The 26536-nt window shown below is 44.1% G+C and overlaps 1 protein-coding gene across 1 annotated transcript in view; it reads right to left on the bottom strand.

Moving 5' to 3' along the window:
• The window catches only part of tjp1b (tight junction protein 1b), a 70970-nt gene extending 44974 nt beyond the window's left edge, over positions 1–25996 (bottom strand). Inside the window, exons 1-9 of the mRNA XM_038998565.1 lie at positions 25921–25996; positions 23323–23447; positions 22987–23089; positions 20584–20923; positions 12501–12607; positions 11867–12035; positions 9598–9742; positions 2173–2312; positions 1485–1590 (exon numbers count right to left, since the gene is read on the bottom strand). Coding sequence (XP_038854493.1) covers positions 1485–1590; positions 2173–2312; positions 9598–9742; positions 11867–12035; positions 12501–12607; positions 20584–20923; positions 22987–23089; positions 23323–23447; positions 25921–25968 — 1283 coding nt within the window. The 5' untranslated portion in view covers positions 25969–25996. The remainder of the gene's footprint in view (positions 1–1484; positions 1591–2172; positions 2313–9597; positions 9743–11866; positions 12036–12500; positions 12608–20583; positions 20924–22986; positions 23090–23322; positions 23448–25920) is intronic.
• Positions 25997–26536: the final 540 nt, after the last annotated feature.

The following is a 26536-nucleotide window of genomic DNA, read 5'->3' as shown; positions in this document are numbered from 1 at the left end:
GGTGGGATGGGGAGAGAGGAGACGGGGTGGAATGGGGAGAGAGGAGACGGGGTGGAATGGGGAGAGAGGAGACGGGGTGGAATGGGGAGAGAGGAGACGGGGTGGAATGGGGAGAGAGGAGACGGGGTGGAATGGGGAGAGAGGAGACGGGGTGGAATGGGGAGAGAGGAGACGGGGTGGGATGGGGAGAGAGGAGACGGGGTGGGATGGGGAGAGAGGAGACGGGGTGGGATGGGGAGAGAGGAGACGGGGTGGGATGGGGAGAGAGGAGACGGGGTGGGATGGGGAGAGAGGAGACGGGGTGGGATGGGGAGAGAGGAGACGGGGTGGGATGGGGAGAGAGGAGACGGGGTGGGATGGGGAGAGAGGAGACGGGGTGGGATGGGGAGAGAGGAGACGGGGTGGGATTGGGAGAGAGGAGACGGGGTGGGATTGGGAGAGAGGAGACGGGGTGGGATTGGGAGAGAGGAGACGGTGTGGAATGGGGAGAGAGATAAGACAGTTAAAGAACCACTCTGTGATATTTATGTTTTTGGAAATAAGGACCCTGGGACTAAACACCTCCCCCTGCAACTGGATCCTGGACTTCCTGACGGGCCACCCCCAGGTGGTAAGGGTAGGTAACAACACATCCGCCACGCTGATCCTCAACACAGGGGCCCCTCAAGGGTGTGTGCTCAGTCCCCTCCTGTACTCCCTGTTCACTCATGACTGCACGACTCCAACACCATCATTACGTTTGCCGATGACACAACAGTGGCCTGATCACCGACAACGATGAGACAACCTATAGGGAGGAGGTCAGAGACCTGGCCGTGTGGTGCCAAGAAAACAACCTCTCCCTCAATGTGATCAAGACAAAGGAGATGATTGTGGACTACAGGAAAACGAGGACCGAGCACACCCCCATTCTCATCGACGGGGCTGCAGTGGAGCAGGTTGAGAGCTTCAAGTTCCTTGGTGTCCACATCACCAACAAACTAACATGGTCTAAGCACACCAAGACAGTTGTGAAGAGGGCACAACAAAACCTATTCCCCCTCAGGAGACTGAAAAGATTTGGCATGGGTCCTCAGATCCTCTACAGCTGCACCATCGAGAGCACCCTGACGGGTTGCATCACTGCCTGGTATGGCAACTGCTCGGCTTCCGACCGCAAGGCACTACAGAGGGTAGTGCAAACGGCCCAGTACATCACTGGGGCTAAGCTGCCTGCCATCCAGGACCTCTACACCAGGCGGTGTGAGAGGAAGGCCCTAAAAATTGTCAAAGACTCCAGCCACCCTAATCATAGACGGTTCTCTCTGCTACCACACGGCAAGCGGTACCGGAGCACCAAATCTAGGTCCAAGAGGCTTCTAAACAGCTTCTACCCCCAAGCCATAAGACTCCTGAACACCTAATCAAATGGCTACCCAGACTATTTACATTGCCCCCCCTCGTAGGATACTGTTAGAGACAGGTGAACAGATACTTCTACATACCGTAGGATGCTGTCATCATGGGCAGCGCTGGGCACAGGGGCTTCAGCGGGGCTGACTGGCAGGTCCACATCAGGCTGGCCTGGCTGGGCATATACTGGCTTGGGTTCTGAAGAAAAACATGCACGCACACACAGAGAGAGAGTGAGAGAGAGAGAGAGAGAGAGAGAGAGAGAGAGATAATATCAACTGCACTATTCATACAAGAGGATGTACTGAATGGTCAGATGCAGGTCAGACACCACAATACACCTTTATACTGACACCTCTCAACACACAGACCATGAGGCAAATCCTCAAGGAACAAAATGTGTGCATACACTCTCTCACACACGGAAGCACACGAACACACACCCACACAGAGACACTCAGCTGGCTGCAGGGCAGTAGGGGAACGTCAGAGTCCATCAACTCACACTACAGTCTAACTACAGGCTGCAGCCTCAACCAAGCTCAGCTCAGCACAGCACAGCAAGCGTCTAGATTTAATCTTGGTAGCTGGGCTCAAACATTTGTACATGTTAAGTGTATTGCTCAAGGGCACAAAGGCAGTAGGCATCTAGCGTAGCTAAAATCCCCAGAAATTGTATCCTGTTGGACTTGGGATTCAACCCTGCGACCTTCTGGTTGAACTATCTAACATTTAGGTTACCTACCACCCTCAAAAAGGTTACCGGTTAGTTGTTCTGACCTGGTAGAGGAGGGACCGGTTTCTCCTCCCTGGTGACAGACTTCTCCAGGGGTTTGGGCAGGGCAGGAGCCTCCTCTGCCAGCTTGGGTGGCACCGCTGTCGGCTTCGAGACCCTCTCCTCCTCCTCACGACTTCTGTGACTGGTGACAAAAAAGAAGGTATTTTAAGTTGTTTTTATTTCATACATTTGATCCAAAGCGATTTACAGCACAGGAAGTGCATACATTTTCAATATGTGCAAGTGATCCGTGTGGGAATTGAACCCAGAAACTATACATCTGGCCTTGTTAGTGCGAAGCTCTTATCAACAGAGCCTCACAGAACCAGGGATGTGGTACAATTCAACAAACACTGTATAGCAATACATATGCAGAACTGGTTTGAGCCTCTGCCCTCTGGCACATATGCTAAGTGGTTAGGGCTAGTTACATGCTAAGTGGTTAGGGCTAGTTACATGCTAAGTGGTTAGGGCTAGTTACATGCTAAGTGGTTAGGGCTAGTTACATGCTAAGTGGTTAGGGCTAGTTATATGCTAAGTGGTTACAGCTAGTTACATGCTAAGTGGTTAGGGCTAGTTACATGCTAAATGGTTAGGGCTAGTTATATGCTAAGTGGTTAGGGCTAGTTATATGCTAAGTGGTTAGGGCTAGATACAGTTCATTCGGAAAGTATTCAGACCCCTCGACTTTTCCCACATTTTATTACGTTACAGCCTTATTCTAAAATGGATTAAATCGTTTCCCACCCTCATCAATCTACACACAATACTCCATAATGACAAAGCAAAAACTGTTTTTTAGACATTTTTGCAAATGTGATATTTCAGTTAATTTTTAATACATTTACATAAGTAGTCAGACCCTTTACTCAGTACTTTGTTGAAACACTTTTGGCAGCAGTTCCAAACGTCTTCCATTTAAGAATGATGGAGGCCACTGTGTTCTCAGGGACCTTCAATGCTGAAGAAATGTTTTGGTACCCTTCCCCAGATCTGTGCCTCGACACAATCCTGTCTCGGAGCTCTACGGACAATTCCTTTTACCTCATGGCTTGGTTTTTACTCTGACATGCACTGTCAACTGTGGGACCTTATATAGACAGGTGTGTGCCTTCCAAATCATGTACAATGGAATTTACCACAGGTGGACTCCAATCAAGTTGTAGAAACATCAAGGATGATCAATGGAAACAGGATGCACCTCATAGCAAAAGGGTCTAAATACTTATGTAATAAGCTATCTGGGTTTTCTTTTGCAAAAAAAAATCTAAAAACCTATTTTCACTTTGTCATTATGAGGTATTGTGATGTCATTATGAGGTATTGTGATGTCATTATGGGGTATTGTGATGTCATTATGAAGTATTGTGTGTAGATTGATGAGGAAAAACATGTATTTAATCAATTTTAGAATAAGGCTGTAACGTAACAAAATGTGGAAAGAGAGAGAGAATTCTGTGTACCCCAGGTGCACTTCACTGTGTGCCTCTGGCCAAGAACCAGGAAAGGTTGGAATTAAAACAAACACAGACTACTAACACCGAGGTCACAATAAATCATCCAAAACTGCAACAAATATATAACCTGGTCCAAGAGCTGTTTGAACTGTCTTGCCAACTCTGATGGTCGTTGCCATGCCAAATACAAACAAGTTATGCAATGACCATAAGAGTTGGCTATAGAACACATTTAATGACCATAAGAGTTGGCAATAGAACACATTTAAAAACACAATATGCAGAAATAGCTCAGCCATTTCCTGGTTGGTAAAATTCTAATAGTTTGCCTAATTTTAGTTTGTGACAAAACAAGCAAGTATGGTGCAAAGAACTATTGTATAATCTAAACCACTCTGAACTATATTTTCCATAACCACACCCCCCCCCCCAGCTGTTTGAAGCTGGTGTACAAAACTGAAAGCATAGAAATAGCACAAATAGAGCAGATCTACCTCTTCTTAGCCTGGCTTTCAATGAGAATGACAGATCTATATCACACGCTAGCTGTCCTGCAGGATACTGTCGTTGGGAAACAGAGCAGAGGCCTGGTAAGTTGTGCTAGCTGTCCTGCAGGGTACTGTCGTTGGGAAACAGAGCAGAGGCCTGGTAAGTGGTGCTAGCTGTCCTGCAGGGTACTGTCGTTGGGAAACAGAGCAGAGGCCTGGTAAGTGGTGCTAGCTGTCCTGCAGGATACTGTCGTTGGGAAACAGAGCAGAGGTCTGGAAAGTGGTGCTAGCTGTCTTGTAGGGCAGGAGTCAGCAGGGGTCGTCAAGGGTGGGCAGGGGAGTCATTGCATACCTTAGAGCTTGTTAGAAATATCCAGATCAACTAGCCCATGTCAGCTAACGTTTTTTTAGCTAATGTTTTTTTAGGGCAAAGATTTTGTAGTAATGTTCGAGTCACTCAAATATCACACATTAGACATGGCAAAATGTATAGAATTGCAAGAAAATTAGCTTTAAAACCCCACCCCATGACAAAATGTGTAGAAAATAAGGAAGTAAGCTTAAAAACTTGGTAGATTTTCTCTCCGCCAACAAGAGGGGTGTGAACAGTGTGTGTTATGAATAGGGCTGTGGCGGTCATGACATTTTGTCAGCGTCATCAAGCAAATAACTGTCGGTCTCACGGTAATTGACCGTTAATTAACAGAAACACATGTAGCATCTCCTGGCTTCCACACAGCCTACACGCCACTGATGCAGACCTTTGGAACATCTACATTTTAAAAAGTCTAATAAATCCATGTAATATAGCCTACACCTTCACAATACATCCATTATTTATTTTACACAGGTCTAAAGAAACATGATATGAAGAAAATTTAGTTTATTTCAGAAGAACAGAATAGCATACTCCGAGTTGTCCTTGTGTTAGGTCCTGATCTGGCTATGCCATATGGCTGTGGGCTACACTAGTTCATTTAGCAGACAAGATTTGTTTAGAATTCCATGGCATTATTTTATAGTATGAAGAATAAAATTTAACAAAGCTGAATAAAATAGAAAGGATATTTTCTCCAAGCGATTTGAGGGAGTGTTCACATGTAGCTATTCTGTGTTGAGCGGTTAACAAAGAAACAGGTACTTCTATTTGCTTAATTTAGAGTTATTTATGCAACTTTAGATGTTTTACAAACATTGGGCAATATGTTTTGATGTTTAATACATTCCAAGGCTGCATGATGCGATGGCGATTTGAAAAAAGTCGATTGAAAGGCATCAGCTCTGATTTATTTTTTTTGCTCAGGCTGTACACACTTCATCAGTCTCTCATTCACAATTTGACAAGCACTTGATAATGCCTCGAATTTCCCGGCTGCATCCCCTTTGTGGCCATAATCCCCCTAAAAAAATCCATACCTTTTGCGGCCAGTGGCCATCGGGCTGAATATAATTCCCTTCTCCAAGCCCCTCATCACATGACTGGAACAACTACAACTCTACTGGAAAGCTGCTGCCTATTGACAGGACAGGGGGAAGTGAGTGTGTGAGCACCTAAAAACACACACACACAGGATTTTTCCTGGATCAAAATGGGGTTTAGGTGGTGGGGGTGGCCAATTTAGAGGCCCTCTTCTTGGCATCAGAGACAATTGTGCTGTTTTAAAACAAACTTTCTGCAATTCCACTTGTCCCATCGCTACAACTTCCGTACGGACTCGGGAGAGGCAAAGGTTGATAGTCACGCGACCCCCGAAACACAACCCTGCCAAGCAGCACTGCTTCTTGACACACTGCTCGCTTAACCCGGTAAGCCAGCCACACCAATGTGTTGAGGAAATATTGCACAACTGGTCGACCGTGTCAGCGTGCATGCACACGGCCCGCCACAGGAGTCGCCAGAGCGCGAGGGAACAAGGACATCCCTGCCGGCCAAACCCTCCCCTAACGACGCTGGGCCAATTGTGCGTCGCCTCATGGGTCTCCCGGTCGCGGCCGGCTGCAACACAGCCCAGGATCGAACCCGGATCTGTAGTGACGCCTCAAGCACAGCAGTGCCTAAGACCGCTGCGCCACTCGGGAGGCTATTGTTTTGTTTTTCCATGTATGAATCTGTTATTCAATGCGTTTCTATGGGCTAATAGCAGTAAGGTCAAATTCAATGTTTCATCAAATATTTTTGTTATACCTAAAGGGGTCCTTAAAACAATTCCCCTCCCCAGCCTTAAACTCTAGGGCAGGGGTATTCAATTCTGACCCTATTGGTTTTCTGTTCTACCTGATAATTGATTGCACCCACCTGGTGTCCCAGGTCTAAAATCAGTCCCTGATTAGAGGGGGAATAATGAAAAAGCGCAGTGGAACTGCCTTCGAGGACCAGAGTTGAGTTCTAGTCTAGGTGTTTGAAGCTACTTTCTTGCAATTTTACACATTTTGTCATGGAACTGAGAAAAGAAAATGCAGTTTTCTAGCACATTTCCTGCAATTCTACACATCTTGCCATGGCTTATGCCATCTGAGTGACTCATAATAACAAAATCAAATCGTTGCCCCATGCCATGACATTTCTTGAATTTTGTTTAAAATCTTGCTTAAGTCGTTTTAAGTTTACACTGAACATGTTTTACAATTGCAATTTTTTTTCTTTCTCTAAAATAAATAAATCATAATGTTGTTTTAACAACCGCTAAACACGTGTGACCAATAACATTTGATAAAACACTTTTATATGCAGAGAAACCCCTGTGCGCGCACACACACACACACACACACACACACACACACACACACACAGATGTAACCGTGAAGGAATGAGCTCAAACAGGCTGGAGAGAGGAAAAACAGCTTTATTCAGCACATCCTGAAGGAACCGTTCACTGCCAACTGGTCTCCTGGAACTGACTGGGAGAAATAGGTCATTCACAGATCAGCTAGATAAATCTATCTGCCTTAAATCTCTCCTCTGTGTCAATAACTTAACATAACTATCTGATCTCAATCGCCCTTAAATGCTACATAGCCAAAATACTGCTGCCTTGTTTTCTCTCATCACCAATGCTTTTGAAAGAGATGAACATTTCCTGGTATTTGTGTTTTAATCCGCTTTCGCCACACACACACACCCACACCCACACCCACACCCACACCCACACACACACACACACACACACACACACACACACACACACACACACACACACACACACACACACGTGATATTTACAGTGAGTAACAGCCTGTTATTAGCCCACTGTTAGAAGGCGTAGTCTCCTTGTGCCAAACACGCAGTCGCTCTTCACCATCCACACAGATCATGTGACCCTACATCCACAGGCTGTGTTCTGTGTGACTGTGACACTACATCCACAGGCTGTGTTCTGTGTGACTGTGCCACTACATCCACAGGCTGTGTTCTGTGTGACTGTGACACTACATCCACAGGCTGTGTTCTGTGTGACTGTGACACTACATCCACAGACTGTGTTCTGTGTGACTGTGACACTACATCCACAGACTGTGTTCTGTGTGACTGTGACACTACATCCACAGGCTGTGTTCTGTGTGACTGTGACACTACATCCACAGGCTGTGTTCTGTGTGACTGTGACACTACATCCACAGGCTGTGTTCTGTGTGACTGTGACACTACATCCACAGACTGTGTTCTGTGTGACTGTGACACTACATCCACAGGCTGTGTTCTGTGTGACTGTGACACTACATCCACAGGCTGTGTTCTGTGTGACTGTGACACTACATCCACAGGCTGTGTTCTGTGTGACTGTGACACTACATCCACAGGCTGTGTTCTGTGTGACTGTGACACTACATCCACAGGCTGTGTTCTGTGTGACTGTGACACTACATCCACAGGCTGTGTTCTGTGTGACTGTGACACTACATCCACAGGCTGTGTTCTGTGTGACTGTGACACTACATCCACAGGCTGTGTTCTGTGTGACTGTGACACTACATCCACAGGCTGTGTTCTGTGTGACTGTGACACTACATCCACAGGCTGTGTTCTGTGTGACTGTGACACTACATCCACAGGCTGTGTTCTGTGTGACTGTGACACTACATCCACAGGCTGTGTTCTGTGTGACTCTTACACTACATCCACAGACCGTGGCCCTACTGGAGCCCTGAGTCAGAACAAGACCTGCCACTCAATAACTGATGCACAGCATGTACATTACAATACTATCAATCAGTGTGTGTGTGTGTGTGTGTGTGTGTGTGTCCGTCCTTGAAGCCAAATGAATACTGCACTGTTTGACAGTGTAAAGCCATGGCTGCTAACTGAGCACTGATTTCCTGATATCAGCATCAATGTCAAACATAAAGGGCACATCTAGGATTCATAAAACATTTATCAAATTCAAAAACACACGAGGGATACACACACAATTATAGCCAAGAGTATTCAGGGCACAGATGTATTCTTTATGGAAATGGCTTTGGTTTAGTGGTCCTAAGTAATCCTTATCGGTAGGAAAGGGAGAAATATAGGGGTATTTTGAATTTATCTACATTAACACGGGGTACTATCCATTTACTAATGTACCCTATGTATACATTTATTCATTATTCTGTCATCTGACAAGTACAGCGGGACTCTACACAGCGGGACTCTACACAGCGGGACTCTACACAGCGGGGCCCTACACAGCGGGGCCCTACACAGCGGGGCCCTACACAGCGGGGCCCTACACAGCGGGGCTCTACACAGCGGGACTCTACACAGCGGGACTCTACACAGCGGGGCTCTACACAGCGGGGCTCTACACAGCGGGGCTCTACACAGCGGGGCTCTACACAGCGGGACTCTACACAGCGGGACTCTACACAGCGGGGCCCTACACAGCGGGGCTCTACACAGCGGGGCCCTACACAGCGGGGCTCTACACAGCGGGGCTCTACACAGCGGGGCTCTACACAGCGGGGCTCTACACAGCGGGACTCTACACAGCGGGACTCTACACAGCGGGACTCTACACAGCGGGGCTCTACACAGCGGGACTCTACACAGCGGGACTCTACACAGCGGGGCCCTACACAGCGGGGCCCTACACAGTGGGGCTCTACACAGCGGGGCTCTACACAGCGGGGCCCTACATAGCGGGCTCCTAGGGAAAGGGGTGTCCAACTTACGGTATTCTCCAACTGAAGAGTCTTTGTTAAGTGGGCAAAAAAACAAAAACAGGAAAATAAAAAGACACTTAACAAACCCTTAAAAACATTTGACATTTCCAGCGGATCAAAACGATTTGAAATGCAGTTCGTATTGAGTCCTATTACGGGTCGTAAAGACGTCATTTTAACTAGTTTTTGCCCACTGGGTGAGAATTTTAAAAAAGCTCAAAGGCTGCCTTTACACAGGCAGCCAATCCGGATATTTAGCTAAATTATTGGCAAAAGATCAGAATTCGGCCACCTGTGAGCCTTTGAGTTTGACTGTGTAGCAGCCAGGTGGTGTGTTTACCTGCCGTTGCTGATCTGTGGAGGGGAGTGTCTGGAGTGGTCGGAGGGTTCAGACCGCCTGTCAGGGGAGCGGGACCGGCTGCTACGACGTCTGTCATGGGATCGGTTGGAATGGTCGGACGCCACCGAATGGATATCTGAAATGTCTGTTGTTCAAAACACACACACACACACACACAACACCATATTCAACTACATAATGTACACTGAAAAAAAATATGAAAAACGCAACATGCAACAATTTCAAAGATTTTACAGAGTTACAGTTCATATAACGAAATTAGTCAATTTAAATAAATTCTTTAGGCCCTAATCTATGGATTTCACATGACTGGGAATACAGATATGTATATGTTGGTCACAGATACCTTAAAAAAAAAGGTAAGGGTGTGGATCAGAAAACCAGTCAGTATCTGGTGTGACCACTATTTGTCTCATGCGACATCTCCTTCGCATAGAGTTGATCAGGCTGTTGATTGTGGCCTGTGGAATGTTGTCTGACTCCTCTTCAATGGCTGTACGAAGTTGCTGGATATTGGCGGTAACTGGAACACGCTGTCGTATGCATCGATCCAGAGCATCCCAAACATGCTCAATGGGTGACATGTCTGGTGAGTATGCAGGCCATGGAAGAACTGGGACATTTTCAGCTTCCAGGAATTGTGTGCAGATCCTTGTGACATGGGGCTGTGCATTATCATGCTGAAACATGAGGTAGTGGCGGCGGATGAATGACACGACACTGGATCTCAGGATCTCGTCACGGTATCTCTGTGCATTCAAATTGCCATCAATAAAATGCAATTGTGTTCGTTGTCTGTAGCTTATACCGGCCCACACCATAACCCACTGCCACCATGGGGCACTCTGTTCACAATGTTGACATCAGCAAACCTCTCGCCTACACAACGCCATACACTCCGTCTGCCATCTGACCGGATTCATCCGTGAAGAGCACACTTCTCCTGGGTGCCAGTGGGCATTGAAGGTGAGCATTTGCCCACTGAAGTCAGTTACGACGCCGAACTGCAGTCAGGTCAAGACCCTGGTGAGAACGACGCCGAACTGCAGTCAGCTCACGACCCCGGTGAGGACGACGAGCACGCAGATCAGCTTCTCTAAGAAGACGGTTTCTGACAGTTTGTGCAGAAATTCTTCAGTTGTGCAAATCAACAGTTCCATCAGCTGTCCGGGTGGCTTGTCTCAGACGATCCCGCAGGTGAAGAAGCCGGATGTGGAGGTCCTGGGCTAACGTGGTTACACGTGTTCTGCGGTTGTGAGGCCGGTTGGACGTACTGCCAAATTCTCTAAAACAACGTTGGAGGCGGCTTATGGTAGAAAAATTAACATTAAAAACAGCTCTGGTGTACATTCCTGCAGACAGAATGCCAATTGCACGCTCCCTCAAAACATCTGTGGCATTGTGTTTAATGACAAAACTACACATTTTTTGCACCTGTGTAATAATCATGCAGTTTAATCAGCTTCTTGATATGCCACACCTGTCAGGTGGATGGATTATCTTGGCAAGGGAGAAATGCTCACTAACAAAGAAACATCAATTGGTGTAGTTGAGAGAAATAAGCTTATTGTACAGTATGGAACATTCCGGGGATCTTTTATTTCAGCTCATGAAAACATGGGACCAACACTTTAGCTTGCCCTTTGACCTCTCAATCAGCTTCTTAGCATCTATCAACAACACTTTACATGTTGCGTTGATATTTCTATTCACTATAATACATGTCATTTAGCAGACACTTTTGACCAAAGCGAATTACAGTCATGCGTGCATACATTGTAATTTAAATTTTATTTAACAAATTCATATTTACAATGACGGCCTAGGAACAGTGGGTTAACTGCCTTGTTCAGGGGTAGAAGGACAGATTTTTACCTTGTCAGCTCGGGGATCCGATCCAACAATCGGTTAATAGTCCAACGCTCTAACCACTAGGCTACCTACCATATGGGGGGTTCCGGAATATGAAAGTACGGGGCTTCTCTTTCAGTAAAATGCATGCACACCCACAACCCTACAGCATTTAGCCTTTTTCCAGCATTACGAAACAACGTGCGCGCGCGCACACACACACACACACACACACACACACACACACACACACACACACACACACACACACACACACACACACACACACACACACACACACACACACACACACACACACACACACACACACACACACACACACACACACACACACACACACACACACACACACACACACACACGTAGTGTCCCTCACCGTCTCTGTCGGAGGCGTTGGCTGATGGGATACTGTCGTCCAGGTCTGGTATGTTCAGCAGCGTAGCTCTCTCGTCTCTCTGCACCACCATCTTTAGCTTGCCCTTTGACCTCTCAATCAGCTTCTTAGCATCTATCAACGACAGGTTTTCTGTCACCGTGCCGTTGATCTGAGAGGAAACGACCAATTAGTTACAAATGTTAAGAAATAACCTAATTAAACACAGCTTGGAGGAAACAACCAATTAGCTGGTATGTGTGCAGGAGACAGTGGGGAAAAACATTTATTTAGCTGATTAGAGAACAATGTGCAGGAGACAGTGGGGAAAAACATTTATTTAGCTGATTAGAGAACAATGTGCAGGAGACAGTGGGGAAAAACATTTATTTAGCCTTCTTTCTTCTTCTTTCTCTCCCTACATCCTTCCTTCCTCTCCCCTATCTCTCGCTCCTTTCACCTTCAGTACAACGTCTCCCTCCTGTATATTTCCGGCCCGGGTCGCCTCCCCCTCCCTCTCGCTCTCTCTCCCCCTCTCCCAGGTCCCTCCACTCTTCATTACCACAACTCCCTCCTCTCTCTCTCTCTCTCTCTCTACCTCTCTCTCTTAGTTAAAGAATCACTTCAGGCTTCTCACCTTCAGTACTACGTCCCCTTCCTGTATGTTTCCGTCCCTGGCCGCCAGGCTCTCGGGTGAGATGTCCTTCACGAAGATGTGGCTGGCCAGGCGAAGGCCATATTCTGCTTACGGAGTGAACGAACAGCAACAAAGAGAGTGTTAGCATAGCATAGTATAGTATGTTAGCACAGTATAACATGCTATAACATGTTAGCATAGTATGTTAGCAGTATAGCATGCTATAGCATGTTAGCATAGTATGTTAGCAGTAAAGCATGCTATTGCATGTTAGCATAGTATAGCATATTGACAAATATAATATACCAAAATAAAAATGTATATTTCCCCCAAAACAAACTATTGCTGAGTGTCGCGAGTCAAAAGTGTAGAACAGCGGTTATTCCACAAAAACGTGCTATTCTAAAACAGAGCCCATCTGCCCAATATTGAGAGTCGTTTTGTCTTTGTACTCCAGCACTTTGGATTTGAAACGATACAATGACTACAGAGGTTAAAATGCAGACCGTCAGTTTTAAAATTTGAAGGTATTGTCATCTATATCTGATGAACCTTTTAGAAATTACAAAACTTTTTGTACATTGTCCTCCCATATTAGGGGACTAAAAGTATTGGGACAAATTTACTTATACAGTAAGTGTATTAAAGTACTAATCAGTGAAGTACTTGGTCCCATATTCATAGAACACAATGACCACATCAAGCCTGTGACTCTGGAAATTGGTTGAATACGATTGCTGTTTGTTTTGGTTGTTTCAGATTATTTAGTGCCCAATAGAAATTAAATGGTAACTCATTTATTGTGTCATTCTGGAATCACATTTATTGTAAATAAGAATAAAATATGTTTCTAATCACTTCTACATTAATGTGAATGCTACCATGATTACAGATAATCCTGAATGAATTGTGAATAATGATGATGATAATGATGATGAATAATGAATAATGATGTCAAAGTTACAGATGCAGAAATATCATACCCCCTCAAAACTGCTAACCTCCCCTGTTATTGTAATGGTGAGAGGTTAGCATGTCTTGAGGGTTTGATATAAAATGCTAACCTCCCCTGTTATTGTAATGGTGAGATGTTAGCATGTCTTGAGGGTATGATATAAAATGCTAACCCCTCCCTGTTATTGTAATGGTGAGATGTTAGCATGTCTTGAAGGTTTGATATAAAATGCTAACCTCCCCTGTTATTGTAATGGTGAGAGGTTAGCATGTCTTGAGGGTTTGATATAAAATGCTAACCTCCCCTGTTATTGTAATGGTGAGAGGTTAGCATGTCTTGAGGGTTTGATATAAAATGCTAACCTCCCCTGTTATTGTCATGGTGAGAGGTTAGCATGTCTTGAGGGTTTGATATAAAATGCTAACCTCCCCTGTTATTGTAATGGTGAGAGGTTAGCATGTCTTGAGGGTTTGATATAAAATGCTAACCTCCACTGCTATTGTAATGGTGAGAGGTTAGCATGTCTGGGGGTATGATATACAATGCTAACCTCCCCTGTTATTGTAATGGTGAGATGTTAGCATGTCTTGGGGTATGATATAAAATGCTAATCTCCCCTGTTATTGTAATGGTGAGAGGTTAGCATGTCTTGAGGGTTTGATATAAAATGCTAACCTCCCCTGTTATTGTCATGGTGAGAGGTTAGCATGTCTTGAGGGTTTGATATAAAATGCTAACCTCCCCTGTTATTGTAATGGTGAGAGGTTAGCATGTCTTGAGGGTATGATATAAAATGCTAACCCCCCTGTTATTGTAATGGTGAGAGGTTAGCATGTCTTGAGGGTTTGATATAAAATGCGAACCTCCCCTGTTATTGTAATGGTGAGATGTTAGCATGTCTTGAGGGTATGATATAAAATGCTAACCTCCCCTGTTATTGTAATGGTGAGAGGTTAGCATGTCTTGAGGGTTTGATATAAAATGCTAACCTCCCCTGTTATTGTAATGGTGAGAGGTTAGCATGTCTTGAGGGTTTGATATAAAATGCTAACCTCCCCTGTTATTGTAATGGTGAGATGTTAGCATGTCTTGAGGGTATGATATAAAATGCTAACCCCTCCCTGTTATTGTAATGGTGAGATGTTAGCATGTCTTGAAGGTTTGATATAAAATGCTAACCTCCCCTGTTATTGTAATGGTGAGAGGTTAGCATGTCTTGAGGGTTTGATATAAAATGCTAACCTCCCCTGTTATTGTAATGGTGAGAGGTTAGCATGTCTTGAGGGTTTGATATAAAATGCTAACCTCCCCTGTTATTGTCATGGTGAGAGGTTAGCATGTCTTGAGGGTTTGATATAAAATGCTAACCTCCCCTGTTATTGTAATGGTGAGAGGTTAGCATGTCTTGAGGGTATGATATAAAATGCTAACCTCCCCTGTTATTGTAATGGTGAGAGGTTAGCATGTCTTGAGGGTTTGATATAAAATGCTAACCTCCCCTGTTATTGTAATGGTGAGAGGTTAGCATGTCTTGAGGGTTTGATATAAAATGCTAACCTCCACTGCTATTGTAATGGTGAGAGGTTAGCATGTCTGGGGGTATGATATACAATGCTAACCTCCCCTGTTATTGTAATGGTGAGATGTTAGCATGTCTTGGGGTATGATATAAAATGCTAATCTCCCCTGTTATTGTAATGGTGAGAGGTTAGCATGTCTTGAGGGTTTGATATAAAATGCTAACCTCCCCTGTTATTGTCATGGTGAGAGGTTAGCATGTCTTGAGGGTTTGATATAAAATGCTAACCTCCCCTGTTATTGTAATGGTGAGAGGTTAGCATGTCTTGAGGGTATGATATAAAATGCTAACCCCCCTGTTATTGTAATGGTGAGAGGTTAGCATGTCTTGAGGGTTTGATATAAAATGCGAACCCCCCCTGTTATTGTAATGGTGAGATGTTAGCATGTCTTGAGGGTATGATATAAAATGCTAACCTCCCCTGTTATTGTAATGGTGAGAGGTTAGCATGTCTTGAGGGTTTGATATAAAATGCTAACCTCCCCTGTTATTGTAATGGTGAGAGGTTAGCATGTCTTGAGGGTTTGATATAAAACGCTAACCTCCCCTGTTATTGTAATCGTGAGAGGTTAGCATGTCTTGAGGGTTTGATATAAAATGCTAACCTCCCCTGTTATTGTAATGGTGAGAGGTTAGCATGTCTTGAGGGTTTGATATAAAATGCTAACCTCCCCTGTTATTGTAATGGTGAGAGGTTAGCATGTCTTGAGGGTTTGATATAAAATGCTAACCTCCCCTGTTATTGTAATCGTGAGAGGTTAGCATGTCTTGAGGGTTTGATATAAAATGCTAACCTCCCCTGTTATTGTAATGGTGAGAGGTTAGCATGTCTTGAGGGTTTGATATAAAATGCTAACCTCCCCTGTTATTGTAATGGTGAGAGGTTAGCATGTCTTGAGGGTTTGATATAAAATGCTAACCTCCCCTGTTATTGTCATGGTGAGAGGTTAGCATGTCTTGAGGGTTTGATATAAAATGCTAACCTCCACTGTTATTGTGTAATGGTGAGAGGTTACCATGTCTTGAGAGTTTGATATAAAATGATAATGTGTTTGGGCGGGAGGATGAATAGAGAGAGAGTGGTGGTTAAGGGATATACGTATTTATCATCCAAGAACAATTGTCAAATACATTTTTTATTATAATTGTATAATTTGATTTAGTTACTCGCCTATTCAATCGTGTTTTGCATGTTGATTTTGTGTATCCCCACCGAAATGTGTTCATGACACGCAGGTTGGGATACCAAGGCCAATTGTGAACCAAGTATATTCATTTGGGAACAGGTCGAAACACATTTAGCTAGCTTGCTTTAGCTTGCTAATTCGTCACGGGAGATGAACATGGGTTGTTATTTTGCCGGAGGTGCATTATGGTCCCTTTTTATGTTGTTGCTGGATCTTCGTGGAGTTTTGACACATTTTGGGTCCCACGGAATCGTGTGTTCTCTACTGCAGCAACTGATCTATGGATGAAGGGGGAAACATGGTTGTTTTTTTGTTTGGTTTTCTTTGATTGTTCTCCTCTTGTTTCTTCTTCTTCTTCTTCTGTGGATTTTATATGGCAGTTGGCAACCAAGTTTAAGGTGTATTACCGCCACCAACTGGACTGAAGTATGGACCTCGTTCATCATTCAATCACCCATGTGGGTATATGCTTGTAAAAACCACTGAGTATATGGGAGAGGCGGGACTTGCAGAACCAAGTTCTGTTTTGGCGCCTGGCTACGCAGACGCTCGCGAGCAGTTTGGATGAGATGATTGAATAACATGTATGTGTACATTTATTTTGCAAAGCTCGCGCACGCAACGTGGGCGGTCTGGACAGCATCGCTTTATTTATGTGTATGTATATGTGTGTATGTAGGTGTGTATATACAGTGGGGAAAACAAGTATTTGATACACTGCCGATTTTGCAGGTTTTCCTACTTACAAAGCATGTAGAGGTCTGTAATTTTTATCATAGGTACACTTCAACTGTGAGAGATGGAGTCTAAAACAAAAATCACATTGTATGATTAAGTAATTAATTAGCATTTTATTGCCTGACATAAGTATTTGATCACCTACCAACCAGTAAGAATTCCGGCTCTCACAGACCTGTTAGTTTTTCTTTAAGAAGCCCTCCTGTTCTCCACTCATTACCTGTATTAACTGCACCTGTTTGAACTCGTTACCTGTATAAAAAGACACATGTCCACACACTCAATCAAACAGACTCCAACCTCTCCACAGAGAGCTGTGTAAGGACATCAGGGATAAAATTGTAGACCTGCACAAGGCTGGGATGGGCTACAGGATAATAGGCAAGCAGCTTGGTGAGAAGGCAACAACTGTTGGCGCAATTATTAGAAAATGGAAGAAGTTCAAGATGACGGTCAATCACTCTCGGTCTGGGGCTCCATGCAAGATCTCACCTCGTGGGGCATCAATGATCATGAGGAAGGTGAGGGATCAGCCCAGAACTACACGGCAGGACCTGGTCAATGACCTGAAGAGAGCTGGGACCACAGTCTCAAAGAAAACCATTAGTAACACACTACGCCGTCATGGATTAAAATCCTGCAGCGCACGCAAGGTCCCCCTGATCAAGCCAGTGCATGTCCAGGCCCGTCTGAAGTTTGCCAATGACCATCTGGATGATCCAGAGGAGGAATGGGAGAAGGTCATGTGGTCTAATGAGACAAAAATATAGCTTTTTGGTCTAAACTCCACTCGCCGTGTTTGGAGGAAGAAGAAGGATGAGTACAACCCCAAGAATACCATCCCAACCGTGAAGCATGGAGGTGGAAACATCATTCTTTGGGGATGCTTTTCTGCAAAGGGGACAGGACGACTGCACCGTATTGAGGGGAGGATGCATGGGGCTATGTATCGCGAGATCTTGGCCAACAACCTCCTTCCCTCAGTAAGAGCATTGAAGATGGGTCATGGCTGGGTCTTCCAGCATGACAACGACCCGAAACACACAGCCAGGGCAACTAAGGAGTGTCTCCATAAGAAGCATCTCAAGGTCCTGGAGTGGCCTAGCCAGTCTCCAGACCTGAACCCAATAGAAAATCTTTGGAGGGAGCTGAAAGTCCGTATTGCCCAGCGACAGCCCTAAACCTGAAGGATCTGGAGAAGGTCTGTATGGAGGAGTGGGCCAAAATCCCTGCTGCAGTGTGTGCAAACCTGGTCAAGAACTACAGGAAACGTATGATCTCTGTAATTGCAAACAAAGGTTTCTGTACCAAATATTAAGTTCTGCTACTCTGATGTATCAAATACTTATGTCATGCAATAAAATGCAAATTAATTACTTAAAAATCATACAATGTGATTTTCTGGATTTTTGTTTTAGATTCCGTCTCTCACAGTTGAAGTGTACCTATGATAAAAATTACAGACCTCTACATGCTTTGTAAGTAGGAAAACCTGCAAAATCGGCAGTGTATCAAATACTTGTTCTCCCCACTGTATATATATTTCTATATATATATCTTTAACTTCTTATGGCTGCAGGGGCAGTATTGAGTAGCTTGGATGAAAGGTGCACAGAGGTGCCCATAGTAAACTGCCTGCTCCTCAGTCCCAGTTGCTAATATATGCATATTATTATTCGTATTGGATAGAAAACACTCTGAAGTTTCTAAAACTGTTTGAATTATGTCTGTGAGTATAACAGAACTCATATGGCAGGCAAAAACCTGAGAAGTTCCACTTCCTGTTTGAATTGTTTCTGAGGTGGCAGATTTTCAACCAAACTCTCATTGAAATTACAGCGAGATATTGATGAGTTCACTTCCTACGGCTTCCACTAGATGTCAACAGTCAATAGAACTTTGTCTGATGACTCTAATGTGAAGGGGGGCCGAAGGAGACAGGAATTAGTAATCACTGCCATGAGGTGACCACGCATTGAACAGACGCCTTCACATGAGGAGGACCTCCGTTCCACCGCTCTTCTGAAGTCAATCTAATTCTCCGGTTGGAACGTTATTCAAGATATATGTTAACAACATTCTAAAGATTGATTCAGTACATCGTTTGACATGTTTCTACTGACTGTTACGGAACTTTTGGACATTTCGTCACGTTATAGTGGACGCGCTTTGTGACTTTGGAATTGTTTACCGCTAACCAAAGTAGCTAATTGGACATAAATAACGGACATTATCGAACAAATCAAGCATTTATTGTGGACATGGGATTCTTAGGAGTTCATCAAAGGTAAGGAAACATTTATCATGTATTTTTTGGTTTCTGTTGACCCCAACATGGCGGCTAATTTGGCTATTGTTCTGAGCTCCGTCTCAGATTATTGCATGATTTGCTTTTTCCGTAAAGTTTTTTTTAAATCTGACACAGCGGTTGCATTAAGGAGAGGTATATCTATAATTTCATGTGTATAACTTGTATTATCATCTACATTTATGATGAGTATTTCTGTTGAAACGATGTGGCTATGCAAAATCACTTGATGTTTTTGGAACTAGTGAATGTAACGCGCCAATGTAAACTCAGATTTTTTGTTATAAATATGAACTTTATCAAACAAAACATGCATGTATTGTGTAACATGAAGTCCTATGAGTGTCATCTGATGAAGATAATCAAAGGTTAGTGATTAATTTTATCTCTATTTCTGCTTTTTGTGAAAGCTATCTTTCGCTGTAAAAATGGCTATGCTTATTGTGGTTTGGTGGTGACCTAACAATCGTTTGTAGTGCTTTCGCTGAAAAGCATATTTGAAATCGGACACTTTGGTGGGATTAACAACAAGATTACCTTTAAAATGATATAAGACACATGTATGTTTGAGGAATTTTAATTATGAGATTTCTGTTGTTTGAATTTGGCGCCCTGCACTTTCACTGGCTGCTGTCATATCGATCCCGGTAGCGGGACGCAGCCATAAGAAGTTAATGTGGTATTGGAACTGATTGCTTAAATATTTCCTGTATATACTATGCTTACTTAATTACTTTGTGTATTTCATATTTCCTATTCTTATTTCTCGTGTTTTTTTTAATAGTAATACATTATTACTTCATTGTTAGGTTTTGAGTTAAGACATTAAACTGTACTTGTACATGTGACATAAAACTTGAAACCCCGACAGCATATATCCCAACTAACCCTAAACCCCGACTAGACAACATATCCCAACTAACCCTAAACCCCGACTAGACAACATATCCCAACTAATCCTAAACCCCGACTAGACAACATATCCCAACTAACCTTAACCCCGACTAGACAACATATCTCAACTAACCCTAAACCCCGACTAGACAACATATCTCAACTAACCCTAAACCCAGACTAGACAACATATCCCAACTAACCTTAACCCCGACTAGACAACATATCCCAACTAACCCTAAACCCCGACTAGACAACATATCCCAACTAACCCTAAACCCCGACTAGACAACATATCCCACTAACCCTAAACCCCGACTAGACAACATATCCCAACTAACCCTAAACCCCGACTAGACAACATATCCCAACTAACCCTAACCCCGACTAGACAATACATATCCCAACTTTGTGATGCTCACCTTCATTCTTTCGGGACTTTACGAGGATGACTTTGGCGGGCCGCGGGGGCTGGTTGAGCGAGCGCTGGTCGGCGCGCGGGGAGAGACTCCTCTCCCGTGAGCCACTGCGTTCCCGCTCTTTGTCCTTGTCCCGCCTTCCGGCGCTCCTCCCGCTGCGCCGGGCCGAGGCCCCACCCACGGCGCTGTAGGCGCTGGGGCCGCTGCGTGCGGAGCGCGTCTCGTATATCTCCTCGTCGTAGCTATCTTCCTCATCCTCCTCCTCATCATCATGCTCCGACATGGTCGCCCTCTCCCCCAGCCGACCCATGGGTACATGCACCTTCCGCTTCCGTCTGATCGTCTGAAGAAGAAGACAACTTTAGCACGATGTCACTAGATTACACCCCCATTTCTTTCCCCCCATGCCTTCCATGTAATCTCTAACTCCCTCCCTCTCTCCCTCCCTCGCTCTCTCTCATGACAAGACATTAGCCCCATAGAGACTAAATCTAATACATAATAATTGTTGTAATTTATTCTGTGGTAAGCGCCATATCACTACATTATACCCGAAACTTCTAGTTCTCCCTCTGGGGCATTCCATGCCCATTGGCGGTGCTAAGATATGACTCCCAGGTTTTAGCAGATGACAGGTTAGTCCCAAGAGTGCTATGCTCCAGGTATTAAAGATAAAGGAAACTGCCCAATTCAGATGTTCATACATTAGTAAGAGCTGGACAGGTGTTAAAGCCAGACTCAGTCAGTTGTGTCATTTTGTTAACATTTTACACCTTGTTTTGTTTGGGCGACAAAACAAAACCCAGGCAAGACCCAATGTAAACAAACCCAGGCAAGTCCCAATGTAAAACAAACTCAGGCAAGACCCAATGTAAAACAAACCCAGGCAAGACCCAATGTAAAACAAAACCCAGGCAAGACCCAATGTAAACAAACCCAGGCAAGACCCAATGTAAACAAACCCAGGCAAGACCCAATGTAAAACAAACCCAGGCAAGACCCAATGTAAAACAAACCCAGGCAAGACCCAATGTAAAACAAACCCAGGCAAGACCCAATGTAAACAAACCCAGGCAAGACCCAATGTAAACAAACCCAGGCAAGACCCAATGTAAACACACCCAGGCAAGACCCAATGTAAACACACCCAGGCAAGACCCAATGTAAACAAACCCAAACAAGACATAACGTAAACAAACCCAGGCACTTTTTCATTGAAAACAATATACTGCAGTACAACGATAGCGCCATAATCTGCTTCTCCTGCAAACACTTGTCTGGAAAAGTCAACCCTTAGAAATAGCATATAGGGTTAAATTATAAAATAAATTGGTCATCAAAAGCATAGTAAACTCAACATCCAAGAGGAAAATAATTAGCCAGCTAATGACTCCAGCAACGTTTCAGAGTAAGGTCTCTCTTTACGTAGTGTTGTCTCTCTTGTTGTGATGTGTGTTTTGTCCTATATTTATATTGTATTTATTATTTTTAATCCCAGGCCCCCGTCCCCGCAGGAGGTCTTTTGCCTTTTGGTAGGCCGTCATTGTAAATAAGAATTTGTTTTTAACTGACTTACCTAGTTAAATAATGTTAAATAAAATAAATACATGTTTTATTTGTCAGTATAGAGTAAGTGCAGGTTTTATTTGGCAGTATAGCAGGGCTACACCACCGGTATGCACATTTAGCAATTCGTGTGTGGATCTATCGGCTGTTTGCTAGCTAGCTTGCTAAATAGCGATGCTTACCAGCAGTAGACAGCTAGCTGGCTCTCGTGATTATCAGACCTTGGCACGGTCCAGAGCAGCATGTGGGTACTATCACTAGAATAGCCGTGAGTGACGAGTCTTAGCAAGTTGAAAATAATAAAAATCTGATTGCTGAATGAAAAATCATCGCACAATTCCCATTTCATTCCAAAACACATGTTAGCAACAGAAAACTTTGTAACATTCCTGGTCAGCGTTTTCAAATCTGCACTGCTATAGCACAGACGGACAGGCAAACAGTCAGGAGCCAATACATGAATCACAAGAATTTGTCAGCTAAATTACACTTTTATTCCATATCACTCAACTCTAATTTTTTTGAGTCTTGTTTAAAATAAGTGAGATATAGATCAGCCTATTTGTATTGTTGATGTGTTGCTGATGTCGTGGATGGATCAGAGGAACAGATAGGCCTAGAACGTGAGCGATAAAATGATCAATAACATGATCCTAATTACCTGGAGAATTCCGACCTACAATTTGTAAACAAACCTGCTGTACTCATAACACGTAAAAACTTAATTTGTATCAATTTGAAGTGACACAAATGGCAAATGAAAAAAGTTTTATTTTGACTTACTGAGTCTGGCTTTAACATAGGACTGTTAAATCTTAGGTTAGTCAAAATGATACTCACAATTTTAGCATTCTTGCCACTTTTTCGTAGTTGCTGGACTGCGTATGCATGTTCCACGTTGTCCATGGAGACAGCGTTGACCATCGTGACTCTGTCATTCTCCCTAGAAGGAAAGGAGGAGAGAGCGACTTGTAAAACAATGTAAACAATGTCTTTGTAAACAACCAAATGTTTAAAAAAAGAAGTTATTTAATACTATCATTTTGCACCATCCATTACCACCACCTATGAATTTGAGAGAGGTTACATTTTCTCCAAGCCACATCCCTCAGCTTTATATCAAACCAAGGGAGCCCATGTGGTAACTCATCCCAAGAGAGGAGAGAAGGATCTTACTGCAGTAGGCCCTCGGCTGGACCCCCCTTCAGGACGTCGGAGATGACGATGGAGGTCTCACCACTCTGAAAATGAGGGTTATCCCGACCTCCCGAGATGGCTATCCCAAAGCCAAACCCTGGTGCCTGGACAGAGATGTTAAAGGGCATGTTAACTGTCTACCCTGGTGCCTGGTGATACAGAGACCCAGAGAGAGAGAGAGAGACTCAGGAGACTCGCATGTGACGTCAGAACACAATAGTATTCACCACAAAAAAAAAGAGAGAGAGAGAGAGAGAGAGAGAGAGAGAGAGAGAGAGAGAGAGAGAGAGAGAGAGAGAGAGAGAGAGAGAGAGAGAGAGAGAGAGAGAGAGAGAGAGAGAGAGAGAGAGAGAGAGAGAGTAGCATGTTAGAACACAACAACTGTATTCATCACAACCACTGAGAACTATCACAGACCTCTACAGTTCCAACAATTCCACTAGTACGTCACCTTCTAAACAAAGCATTGTATTGGTTTGATAGGGGAGAGTAGTAAACAGCTAGCAAGTTAGCTACTATTTAACAAGTGAGACGTTTCTGCTCAGAACTGGAGGTAGACTGAGTGATAACCTCATAACCATAGCTACCTTGCAACCGTTTATCCTCTTCAAAACAGTGACAGAGTTATTTACAGTTTCTACATTAGGTGAAGGTGAAATGGACAGACAAGGAAATAGATGGAGTGTAGGAGGGAGGGGGATGGGACATGACAGACAGTGATTTGTATTGACAATCTATGCTTGTTGTGTTTATATGCCCGACCCTTGGCCTGTATGGAAGGGCAAGTTGTGACCTTGTGCTCTACAGCCTGGTGGAAGAATCATGAGCACTTTTAAAGGGCAAAAACAGACCGTGTCCACGAGTGGTTAAAAGCAACGTCCTATCGCCTATGACCACAGAACATCGGCCATTTTCTATTCGTTTGAAGATGATTTTACATGTTGAATCATAACCGTGCGTCGGCAGCAGGTGATCTACTGAGCATGGCCAACGTTCATTAAGGTGCGTCTTGTCCTTTATACAGAGGACAATCCTGTGACACTTACTCTCTCCACACATCTATTTTACCAAGATCGTGTTCATTAGTGTAAACTTTTTTAAATGTTGCAACGGAAAACAAAAATGCTTGTTTCTTATTGGACAAGTCCTGGTAGTCCCTCCCCGCTTCAGTCAGTTTTATTCCATTTGGTGCCTAATGAACAAGGTCCTGTTATTGTGTGTTCAGTGAGCATACTGTACGTGTACAGCTGGCAGCATGCTGACTAGTGGAGGCAGGAGGAAAAGAAGATGGAGGGAGCAGGGAAGAAGGACAAAATGGAGGGAGGCTAGGGCACAGAGATAGAGAAGTTTCTTCAACCATCCCACAGAGATAAAGGAGAAGGTGTTTCAACCATCCCACAGAGATAAAGGAGAAGGTGTTTCAACCATCCCACAGAGATAAAGGAGAAGGTGTTTCAACCATCCCACAGAGATAAAGGAGAAGGTGTTTCAACCATCCCACAGAGATAAAGGGGAAGGTGTTTCAACCATCCCACAGAGATAAAGGAGAAGGTGTTTCAACCATCCCACAGAGATAAAGGGGAAGGTGTTTCAACCATCCCACAGAGATAGGAGAAGGTGTTTCAACCATCCCACAGAGATAGGAGAAGGTGTTTCAACCATCCCACAGAGATAGGAGAAGGTGTTTCAACCATCCCACAGAGATAGGAGAAGGTGTTTCAACCATCCCACAGAGATAGGAGAAGGTGTTTCAACCATCCCACAGAGATAGGAGAAGGTGTTTCAACCATCCCACAGAGATAGGAGAAGGTGTTTCAACCATCCCACAGAGATAGGAGAAGGTGTTTCAACCATCCCACAGAGATAGGAGAAGGTGTTTCAACCATCCCACAGAGATAGGAGAAGGTGTTTCAACCATCCCACAGAGATAGGAGAAGGTGTTTCAACCATCCCACAGAGATAGGAGAAGGTGCTTCAACCATCCCACAGAGATAGGAGAAGGTGTTTCAACCATCCCACAGAGATAGGAGAAGGTGTTTCAACCATCCCACAGAGATAGGAGAAGGTGTTTCAACCATCCCACAGAGATAGGAGAAGGTGTTTCAACCATCCCACAGAGATAGAAGGTGTTTCAACCATCCCACAGAATCTCACAAGTTGAATGTCTCTTGCTCAGTTGCAACAAGCAATGGTGATATAAAAGGCCAATGCCGACAAGAATGTTAAAAAAGATGTGACAGACAAGGAGAGAGAGAGACAAGGAGAGAGAGACAAGGAGAGAGAGAGACAAGGAGAGAGAGAGACAAGGAGAGAGAGAGACAAGGAGAGAGAGAGACACAAGGAGAGAGAGAGACACAAGGAGAGAGAGAGAGAGACACAAGGAGAGAGACAAGGAGAGAGAGAGAGACAAGGAGCAAGAGACAAGGAGAGAGAGAGAGACAAGGAGAGAGAGAGAGAGAGAGATAAGGAGAGAGAGACAAGGAGAGCGACAAGAGAGAGAGACAAGGAGAGAGAGAGAGAGAGAGAGACAAGGAAAGATAGACAAGGAGAGATGGAGGTATCCTATGCACTACTCACCCTGTGTAGAGTTACTGTGTGCTGTTCCCATATGACGGTCTCCTCCATAGCTGCACTCTGTAGAAATAAATCCTTATTTTCATCATCATCACTCCAATTAGTGTCAGTAGCCCCCAGGCTTTAGATGTACTCATTTAGCAAAATAAACTTTCCAGACTCAATATCTAAAAATACATTTCAGAAACCCCCCCAAAAAATAAACACACAATTGTGCCAGTATTTTAGATGAGCCTGTCGTGGATCGGCTCGTGACAGATCAGCGGTTTTCCTTGTATCAGGGTTCATACACATTTTGACAGATGGAATTTCATTACTTATCAATGACTTCTCCATGATTTTTAACCACATTTCCATGACCAACAAATGTTGGCGTCTCTATGTACGTATAAACACCGTAAGCGTAATGTGGTAGACACTGGGATGCTTCTCTCTGATCCCATTTACCATCTCCTGTCGTTGAGCAAGGCGCTTAACTCCCCCAAAGTAGAATACCATTAAGGCAACTGTATAAAACACGTGGTCAACCTTTAGGCTGGAGAGCTGCTGGGTGTGCAGGCTTTTGATCAAGCCCTGCTCAAACACATCAGAGACAGTTTATCAAGGTCCGGGTTGAGCA

The sequence above is a fragment of the Salvelinus namaycush genome, chromosome 8 (assembly GCF_016432855.1).
Source record: "Salvelinus namaycush isolate Seneca chromosome 8, SaNama_1.0, whole genome shotgun sequence".
Lineage (NCBI taxonomy): Eukaryota > Metazoa > Chordata > Actinopteri > Salmoniformes > Salmonidae > Salvelinus > Salvelinus namaycush.
The sequence above is the reverse complement of the archived record's forward strand: the minus strand, read 5'-3'. Positions and strand labels throughout refer to the sequence as shown.